Raw genomic sequence first — 11,097 nt, forward strand, 5'->3', positions numbered from 1 at the left:
GGTTCTGAGAAACCTTGTTCCAAGAATTCTGTGGGCTGAAAACACAGCTGTTCAGATTCACTGCTTTAACCTTTACTCCATGGATACTCCTACTGGTAAGGCAGGCTTACCAGGCAGACAAAATGACAGCTGGTCCATTTCTTCTCTTGCACATAAATCCCATTTAGAATAGGATTAAGATAACTGGAAAACAACCTATTGACTGAACAACAAATCCTGCCCACCAAGAGGAGAGATATGATTCAATTTAAAATATTTAAAGTGGGCTTTCCATACTTTCTTAACAATGGTCACCTAAAAACAGAAGCAACATTCTAGAAACCTTCTTCAGGTTACCTCAACTTACTGGTTTGGTTTAGGGAAAGATATGTAAAATACTTTTCCAGTCTGTAACTATATAACATCCACAAGCAGGTTTTTTTAAAACACTTAAATAATTTTCAAGGATAAATTTAGGAGAATATTTTAGATCATAAAAATTCTAAGCAATGCAAGACCACTGTTTTTGATTTGATCTTGAAATACAGATTTATTTCCTCCACTCATTGAGTGTAGATCCCATTTATTTCATAGTACAGATTCTGGCCCAAAACAGACGTCCTTACTTCTGATGTAATCCATTGCTGCTTTAAATATTTTTTAACCATTCTGAAGTCCACCTACACACTTAAAATTTAAGTTGAACTTCACAGAGGACCAAGGCAAAATAAGTTGGTTTCGGTTTTTTCACTGTTTGGTGAGGCAGGCTATGCTAACTTATGAAAGCTTAAACAGAAAGACTGTCTCTCTATTAGCTTCTACAGCAACAATATATTTATTTTCACAGTGTGGTTGAATTTATTCTCTTATCCATAAGCCAAACTTATTTAAACTCCCATGTAATCTGTCTCTTGATACACCTCAATATACTTGCCTTTGAACTTTGCATTTACTTTAATATTGTAATTTTAAAAATTTCAGATGCTGAACAAACAAAACATATATTAATATTTTTAAAATAGAAATTAACTCTTCACTGGAGATTAAAAATGGGGTCGTTGCAAGTTTGAACAAAACCTCAGGGTGGATCAGAGTATAAAAAAAACATTAATGAATCCTTAATCCCCAGTGCAGAGGGGGGAAATCTGCTCATGTATACAGAGGAGGGATGACATACTAGAAAGGAGGAAATTGAAATTAAATATTGGTTTCTATCAAATTATAAGGCTGCAATTTCAGCATCAAGTGTTCAATTCTGTAGCATCTTAGAGTTTGCTAATAACGAGCTTGATTTGCCACTAAGCTTCAGGTCACTGTACCAACATGTAAAATAAACCCTGTCACCAATCCTGCTGAGTTGAGTCATGTCAGTGAATTAGCAGGAAAAACCCAAACATGCTGACTGAGTCTTCTGCTGGTGTCCTTACAAAGACTTAAGTTATGTGATACTGAAGGTAACAAAGGGATTCCAGATTCACATTACACCTTTATGCTGTTTGATTTGCTTAGAATTCTTTCCACAACTGGATTTTACTAAGGCAGTTCCACTTGTTCTGCAAGTTTCCTAGATTGATTTTGGGTGGTTGACTCTCACTCAGGTAAATGGAAAGGTCAAAATGTGTACCATCCCTTAAGGCACAGAATGCTGTTTTCAGCAGAAATCTACAGCAAGTCAACTGAAAAAAAATCCAGCCTGAGAGCCCACCAGCATTTTAGATTCATCTCGGTAACACTGCAGTGATGATCCTGAAATCCTTACTTAGACAAAGCTTCCCCTGAGTCCCAGATAGCTGACCAGTAATTGCACAGATTAACACTTGCATTTAATGAAAGACCTGACTGCTTAAAGTTTATCTTACTTCAGGTTAGCAGTTCTAAAACTCTTCCAGCTATGAATACAGCTTTTCTAAAAATTTCATCTACAAAACTAAATTGAAACAGCCATCCCAAAAGAACTCCATGCCATCTAGAATGCTAATATTACAACAGGTTAAAACATACTGGTGAAATAAGATAAATAATTTAAATAATAAACTTTCTTAGTTTAAATGAATTTAATAAGTGATAAATATAAATTTAATAAGTGATAAATATCTATTTATCACCAGTAGCATAGAAAAAGAAAGGAGAGATAAATAGGAACATAATAAAAGTTTACTTCAACTGTGGTCCTGTAAGAGTCTGTTTTGGGCATTTAACAGTTAAAGAAGCAGTGGCACGCTAACCGAGCACATTAAAACAAAGAGTTGGCAGCTCCTGAAGGAAAAGAGCTTGTGCTCCACTGTTCCAACTTGTCAGTCAACTCATGCCAGCACTCTCCCTGTCTGCCTCTTCTCCACACCCTCATTACATGTGTCTGTCTGGACTGATCTGCTCATCTGTTCAGGGACTCTTCTGACAAGTCAAAAAATTCTGCCTCTTTCTGCTCTGGAATTGGATCAAATCACCTCAGCTTTTTTTTTTTTTTTTTTTTTGTAGCCCCACCAGGAGGTTTTTTGCTTATGGTCTCATCTGTTTGCCTTCACTACTTGTCTGTTTTTGATTTATAGAATGGAGGAAGCCGAATTGCTGAAAGAAAGATTCCAGGCCATAACAGTAAGTGCCCATGGTTATAATTCACTATTAAAAAAAAAAAAAAAGGCTTAGAAGTAATATTCTGTGCAATGAGAGGCTGTGTGTTTGCTGAATAATGATTTAGCTCAGGACAGAAGGGGAAAAGATTTTGTCTGCTTGAAATTGTTACTTAACAATTTTAGTTTATAAGATATTGCTTTAAGACAGCTAAGTTGACTGTACTGACTTCATTATGGGTTGTATTGGTTGTATTGCACCTTAAAATTAAATTCAAAGCAGTGAAAGTATGTGTGCAAGTCACTACTGGACAGTCTAAAACACACATTACAGAATGTTTGCCTGAAGGTCAGAAGGCAGCTAGAGAATTCCAGAACAAATCAATTTTTACATTTCACAATGTGAGATTAGAGATTTTTCATTTGTACTGTGGAATTAAATACAAGTTCTGAATTATTAATGATCTGTCATAAGTATTGCTGTCTGAAAAGTAAAAAAGGACAAGCTTGAATTAAGCAAAAAAAATTCCTCCTGTCAGTTTTCAGAGGATAGAGTCAGTGAAGTCTATGCTGGAGACATCAGAAAACATTTTCAGTTTCTCTTCTAAAAGGAAATCTGAATGATGATTTCTAGTGTGTAAAAGGAACAACTAAACTATTTTTAAAGTAATACAACCTGATTTATAAAAATTGGCTGAAGCCAAATCCTCCTCTGATTTGATCTCCAACTGAACTTATTCAGTTACAAAAGACTTAAACTGAAACAACATTTGGCCCTCTGAGATGAAAGGAAACCTCTGGAAGGATCATTCACTCTCTTAGTTAATAATAAATAATGGAAACAAAGGTATTTGTCACACTCCTAACGTGACAGATTAGTTGTGAAACACAACCAGCAGAATAAATGGTGGGCAGAATTAAAGAATACCTTATTGGAATCAAAATAAATGTGAGAAGGCATAACTGGAAATCTATGGGAATCTAACAGGTTGGGTTTTAATTCAGGTCAGTTTTAATTATGGCATTTGATAACAGCCAACAGGACCATTTACTGTATTTACTTGAGACCTAACACAAGCCCACAATAAGGTAATTTGAAATGTTTTAGAGGCTTTAGAGCACATTTGTTTGTTTAACTGCAAAGTTGCCTGAACCAGGGTCATAAGCTGGACTTTGTCTCTAGTGTATGGGCTCAAAAGATAACAACAGCTTTGGCACTCCAGAGGAGTCCAGGCCTCACAATGTTTTATGCTCCCTGGGATCCAGGGGCAGGAATAGGGCAGCACTCTTGGCTGATGAGGACTCCTATGAACATACTGAGGCTGGCATCCTCCAGCTGCAGCTTTGCTTCCAAATGAATACTGAAGCAGTTTTCTTTAAAGAAACTGGGGCAGCCTCCAGTGTCTTGCATTAGAAGAAATAGGAAATAATTTTTGGGTTCCGCCTATGACTTCATTTATTACACGTGATGTGTAAAGGAGCGATGTGCTCTCTGCTTTCATCCATCCAGAGCATTCAGTTGAAACATGTGGAGTGTTCTGACTGTAGAAACAAAGTAGCCTGAATAAAGTGAAGTTATCAGCCGTAACAACCTGCAGAAAGAGTTGTCTAGGGAAACAACACTCTGCAGTTACAATAGCAAGCTCCTCCGTGGCTCTGGGGTGGTGGGGGGGTTTGGCTCAAGTAAAGTACCTGGGAATTTCAAGTGCTACCTTCCAGATGTTTGCTGTACAGAATCTCACAGGATAGCAAGGGGCACTCCAGCAGTCAACAACTTCACCTGCACTGAAACTTACTGGTTTCTATTGTTAAATACCTGTCTCCTTGACAGCAACACAACCAGTAGGAGTTTTCAAAGCCTTTTGCAAATCTTTTCTCCCTATAGCAAACAAAACCATGACTGTTTTTGTTCATGATGTTGTTGTTATTAAATGTTTTGATGCTCCCACGGCTCTGAAAAGGAAACTTTTTCCTTTGTTATGTAGCTACCACCTGCTGCTGGTGTATCTAGAATATAAAAGCAAAAAAAAACTGCCTTCATTTTGTTAGAAAGACTTTCATACCTTAAGATATGAAAGCTTTAACACCTTTGATGCTTAATGGGTTTTAATGTCTGGAAAATTACAAGAAAATAAAAACACATTAGTTAAAACACTAGCTGCTCCCTGGAATTTGATAGTATGTGGCATTTGCCAGGGGACCAAGACCACCATCTTTGGCACCACTGTAGAACAATGACACAAACTAATTGACTCGGCAGACAAGATATTTCACAAGACACTGCTCTGTGGATGCCATTATCTTTCTTTCAGACAGATCCAGTCTAGAACACAATTCATTTCTATGCACATAAGTCAGGAAAGAGTCCCACATGCTTCAGGAGGAGTGAAAATTAACACCAAGTCTTACCTTGCATTGATGCACAACAGAAAGGAATGGCTGAAGATGCTCTGTCTCAAAAAGCAAATCCTGCTCACATTAACAAGAGCATAGTAAGAGAGAACTTCTGGACCTCAAGGACTTCTGCCAGCAACACGATCATCTGCAGGGGCAGAGCATGAGGTTTAATAGAATCGCGGCTCCCTTAGCTATCCAGGAATGAACATTTATTCCATTAGATGTACAGTCAAAGCTTCATAAAGCAAGACATGATGTGCAGACAAAGCATAGCAGAATGCATGGTAGAAAGCGTTCTAAAAGGTTTTCCAAGTTATTTTGGCACATAAGGTTCAAAAAGATTCCTCATACTTCTTAGCTTCTGGAATTAGACAGGTATATAGACTAGACATATAAAAGACAATCTATTTCAGCTGATTTAATTGGGATAACTGATTTAATCTGTATAACAGTTTTTTAATACCTACCAGTGAAATTAAAGCGTGCTAGTATGGAGGATACAAGAAGAAATCTTTTAGGAAAAAAAACATTGGACATAAAAGAAATACGAACCTCTGGAAAAAAAAACCAGGCAAAAGTCTCTTTACTGAATAGGTTCCTTTTTAACAGTTAGTTTAAAATAAATTAATTTATGCCTTTATACTCAGGTTTCTTTCTGCACAGTGGTTTATGCACAAATACTCATTTCAAACTGCCCAAACTCTTATTACATCACCACTGGTACAAAAAGAATACTCAAATTGCCTTAAAATAGTTTTTAATAGTATAAAGCAAGTAAAAGTTCATTCTCTGGCTAAAAATCTTATCCAGCACTTTAGAAAAGACAAAAAGAATTTTCCTTAAGAATTGTAATCTGTAAACACAAGCTCTTGTCACACTGCTCATCTAATGATGGGTTATTTAAAGGCCATTTATACCATGAGATCAAGAATAATTCCTAAGTAAGGAAAAGTGTGAAGATCAGAGACAAGATACTCAGTCTTTAAAATCAGGCTAACTAAGAAAAATCCAGCATAGCAGCTTTTCGATAAAGGCTCACACAAGGGTGATTGCAGAAAAATTAGATATTGTAGTGATCCTAAATCTGTAACTTTGTTAATTGCATTGAAGAGCATTGGCAAAACACAAAACCACCATAGAGATAAAAATAGCATGTATTTTGAGGAAAGAGCCCCACCTGTTCTGTTTGGAGTATTAAAAAGGCAGACTAACACCATCAAGGAAAAATTGTAATGGGTTTATAAATAGCTGCTGTATTTCGCAGACTGTGAGAGATCAGTGTTGATGTTCACCTGCGAAATCCCAGCACAGTATCAGTAGTGCCTGGCCAGCCTGTACCCTGCCCTTGGTCCCCATAAAGCTTGGTAGCTTCTTCTACTTCCTATCCTATCCTTCAGAAAAGCATCCTTAGAGCCTGTGGCCCCACTGCTAATTTCTCATTTCCAGTAACAGTGAAGTGATTCACCCAAGCACACCATGGCTCTTCCTGTTTCCAAATCCCAGATCCCAGGGAAACAGTGGAGAACAACTCCCAGCCTTATATCCAGCACTTCCTTACTGACTCTCTCCAGTCCTTACACCCAGCTGGTTGCACAGGTGGGCTGAAAGGGCAAGGCTCTTCCTCTGTTTGTGACAAAGCTCACCCCTTTTAAACCATACTTGTCTGAAAACAGACCCTTTATTAAAAAGCTACCACTTTAACAGAGCCAGGCTGTTCTAATTGAAAGGAAAGAAGGATCAGCCTCCAGTCATCAAACATTTCTGCACAGGACAACAGAAGATTCCATTTACTTCCCCAAAATGCATCAAGAAACAAGTGCAAATGTTTCTTGATTGGCACATGGCAAGGTGCCATGCCCAGCAACAGAATTTTATTGCATTAAGGCTGACCAAGACAATAGCCTATTAATACACCTTATTAAAGTTACTTTCCTTTGGCAATGATTTCTTTCCCCCAGGCTGCTGAGGACACAAGGTACTAAATCAGTGTTCGGCCTCACACAGAAGAGCCACAAGGTTACTCCATGTGACAGTGCTATCCAAAAACAGGAGAGGCTCAGGCATTGCCAATGTTCAGACATTGTTCACCCATTTCCTTTTTTCTCTAATCTGTAATAAAAAGGATTAAGGTGGCACTAGGATAGACCAGCACTACATGAGGTTTATCCTTCTAAAGATCAGCAGCCACAAAAACAGCCTGAGCACAAGCAAAAATTTATTTTTAAATTGAGAAAACAACATATATGAAGTATATTAAATTGAGAAAACAACATATATGAAGTATATTACATTCTTCTTTTCTCATCTTTACCATCATTTGACTAACAAAACAAATTTCTAAGTCTTTGTTTATTCCTGTTTATTTCAGCTATTAGGCACAGGATACATAAACTCAGTGCTGGATTCACTGACAGCCCATTTCATCTAGTGATGTATCACAGCTGCTCAGTACAGACCATGCAGACTCTTTCCTCTCCTAAATGATGCGTGGGCTGCCTTAGGAATTTTGGCCAGGACCCATTTTTAGTCTCTGCATGTACAATTTTGCTCAACTGTACTTTCTTCCTACTTTTGCCCCCTACCCTTCCCAAGAGTAAATAATTTTTATTTTACATCATCCCTCCTCTATGGTCATTAACACATTTAAGTGTACTTTGGAGAAAGTACATACCTGTGTAAGATCAAGTTATTGCTGCCAAGAATTATGCACTGCCTAAGCACCATGTAAGCTTTATAATAAGGGTTTATTTGCATGGATTGATTTCACCCTACTGAACAACACTTACATAATAATTTTATTAACAAGTAATTTCTCTAAACAAAGTTTTATTGTTCTTAATTTGTAGGACAAAAGAAAACTGCAAGAAGAAATTACACAGAAACGTCTAAAAGTAGAAGAGGAAAAAATGAAACACCAACATTTAAAGGTAAATAAAGTGGTAGATTTATGTAACTAAAGATAGCCTCAAGCCATACAGCATGAATAAAGGTTGGGGATTTTGGAATGCAAATCTTTATGCATTTAAAGTCGTGCTTTTACTGTCAAATTTTCACAGCTTTGTGGAGTCCTGCCAGGACTCCATTTGACTTTAATAAGCATCACTCTTTGAAAAAAAATTACACTGGGGAGCTAATGTTACTTGATCACTTACATGGCATAAAATGAGATCATAACCAGGAAAAACTCACAGATGAAAATTAAGCCTCACATTTCAGACTGGGTGTGTTCACTCCCTAATCCCACAACAGCAACCCCACTTGGTACAGGGTGCAGCACAATGATGAGGTCTAATTGCATTTTTTCCTATAATAAAAACACCATATTTATTTGGCTGTAGGCTTTTTTCAGCTTGTTTAATTATTCTCTAGTAAACTAATGCAGTTTCTTTGTATATTCAAAAAAAAGTATAAATGCTACAAATATTGTTCTCAAATACGGCCTGGTAAATTCAGGATTACAAAGTCCAAAGGTATAAGAAACCTAAAGATCCATGTCTGTAGAGAATTGAAATTGCAGTGATTTTTACCCAACACCACTATTCTAAAAATGTTTATAGCAGTTTGGCAGTCTGTGTCATTTAGAGAGATGAGACAAAATCTATGCTTCTAGAAATATGCAAGACTTGGTATTTTACATACTCTTTTCATTATGTGAGCAGATAAACAGTCTCAGGAAAGATATATTGAATCTAACACCAGGAGTGTGGCATGTCTCCTCCAGCAAATGTGAGAGAAGCATATTTAAAAGACTCCTCTTCCAAACACCAGATCCTGAGCTTCATCCACCCTTTTCTTTTGTGTCAAGCCAAAAAAAAAGAAAAGCCACGATAAACTAGTTCACTGGGCCAGGCAAGCCAACACACAGCTATGTCCAGGTTTTATTGGAAGCTAGTTACTCAAGAACAGGCTTGGCCATTTGTGGAACATCATGTCTAAAAGGGAGGGAAATATCCCTCCCAAGTCCTGTAATCTTTGAGTAGCAAACATGTGACTCCTCCATCACAGTACATGGCTACATTGAGTACTGAAAGTTTTATTTCAAGTTTCCATGTCTATAAATCCAGATGACTCTTTTGCCCTTCTTTATAGAGGGATAAACTGATCTGTTGTAGACAACCAGCTAATCCTCACCACTGCTGTGTGCAGACAGAGCCCTAGGGCAGTTTCCTTACAGACTTAGTACATGTTCATAGCTAAAATTAATAGGCCCAGTGGAGTTTTAAAAGTTAAGAAAGCAAAAACCTACCTTGAACTTCTTCTGAAAAAATTTTACAGAGTTTTTAGAGAGGATAAAACACTCCTGGAAAAATACTACTGAAATGGTTTTACTTTGGAAGAGAACAGAGGATGTGATTTCTCTGCCTGTTGTATGAGAAATCATACAGAGATCTTACAGAAAAGCTTTTAAATTAAATCAGTCCTATTGCATATACAAGGCAAAGCAAGGATCTATTGAGGAAATAATCCACTTGGAAAAGAAGAATCAAGCATACATTTAAATATATACTTTAAATATATACTTACATACACACGTATGCTGTATAAATACATACATATCATTAGCTTTTTGGAGCACACAAAATGTAGACTACTTTTTCCAGCTCAGGAATGAGACAGGCACCTGATATCAAACACATTAGTACATGAACAGCTTTTGCTTTATACCCCAAAAGTTTTGTCCCTTAATGAACATTCTTGCTTCAGACCAATTCAGGAGTCAAACAACAAAAGGAACAAGTGCATGAACTGCCTTAAAACAGATTTAGACTTCTAAAACATTTAAACATTGCAGTAAATTTTATTAAGGGGTAATTTCCCTAGTGATTCAGCCTGATTCCAGCCATTTATACACATACCAGTTGTGTGCATGGTGAAATCCAGTGCTCCATGATCTATTAACACAACTCACACCTGTCCCCTAGGAAACTATTGCAGGTTAGTAAATCTCACTGCCAGAGATGTTCTTGTTAGACGGATAGCGCTATCCTGTTCTTCATTTAGTCCTTCCTATTTATAACCCTTAGCAACAGGTTTATCAAAAGGTTGTTGGTTTGGTTTGTGGTTGTTTTTTGGGGTTTTTTTTTCTATAGAAGCTTTTCTTTGGTATGTTTTATGTTTGTTGCCTAAAAAAGGAAGTTCTAGCTTCCTTTTTGCAAATAGGAATCCCTGCTCTGGCTTCCCAATTACTTTGTTTGCTGCCCCCAAGTAACACACTCTAAATCTTACAAGGAATTATAACTTCATTTTTGGAGACATAAGTGCTTTACTTACACTGTTCCAGCCAAGATGAAAACCTCACTTTTCTAGAGACCCTACTTATCATTAAAATCTAAACAGCTGGATAGAAAGGAAATTAATAACTATGTGCCCTCCAGCTTGAGAATACAGTATTTTGTGGCCAATAAGATCTGGTGCTTTTGCTAACACCAGGCTACCTGCATCTACCAGATAATGTAAAAATATCCTATTAAAATCTGTTTTCATTTCATTAGAGCCTAAAAAACAACTACCAGGAAGTGCTGCAAAGTGATTCTACAGACAGAGTAAAGGCTCAGAACATCAGTTTTGAGCAACCTGTGTTTACCAAGATTTCCTAGGATCCAGCGTTGAGAGAGAGAATACTGTCCTGCAGGCAAAGGCAACTGTAAACATTGCTCTTACATCCCACAAGTAAAAAAATTAAAAGCACCACAGAGGGCCCAGACTTCTCAGCAAACCTGTTTAAAACACACTTTCTATGGCATTATATGTCAAGTGGAAAATTACTTTTGACTGCAATAAGGTCCCACATCTATATTCCTCTGCCAGTTGGGCCTCAGTAATAACCTCATGGAAAGTACGCAATAAACAGAAAAGTGCAGGAAGCAACAGTTGAAGTGACTCAACACAGGATGCAGGCAGGGATTCCAACAGCCCCTGCAAGCAGCACTGGGGTTAATGCAGCAGTGCTGGGCACACTGCCTCAAGCAGCAGTAGTCAAAATTCAAAGTAATCTGCATCCACATCCTGCAATGAACAAAACTGTATGGGGGGAGAAAACCAAACACTTAATATGGAAATTAGACAGCTCAAGGACTCTAAATTATGACTGGGACATTCATGGTTAATTGAAGACTTCATGTGTGTGCTCCTTTTTTGCCTGTTGAAAGAG

General features: G+C 37.4%; 1 protein-coding gene across 1 annotated transcript in view; it reads left to right on the forward strand.

Moving 5' to 3' along the window:
* Positions 1-2,260: 2,260 nt before the first annotated feature.
* The window catches only part of PALMD (palmdelphin), a 23,331-nt gene continuing 14,494 nt past the window's right edge, over positions 2,261-11,097 (forward strand). The window contains exons 1-2 of the mRNA XM_084211897.1: positions 2,261-2,574; positions 7,793-7,873. Of these exons, the coding sequence (XP_084068023.1) occupies positions 2,530-2,574; positions 7,793-7,873 (126 nt within the window). The 5' untranslated portion in view covers positions 2,261-2,529. The remainder of the gene's footprint in view (positions 2,575-7,792; positions 7,874-11,097) is intronic.

The sequence above is a fragment of the Fringilla coelebs genome (assembly GCF_963513975.1).
Source record: "Fringilla coelebs genome assembly, chromosome: 9".
NCBI classification, from domain to species: domain Eukaryota; kingdom Metazoa; phylum Chordata; class Aves; order Passeriformes; family Fringillidae; genus Fringilla; species Fringilla coelebs.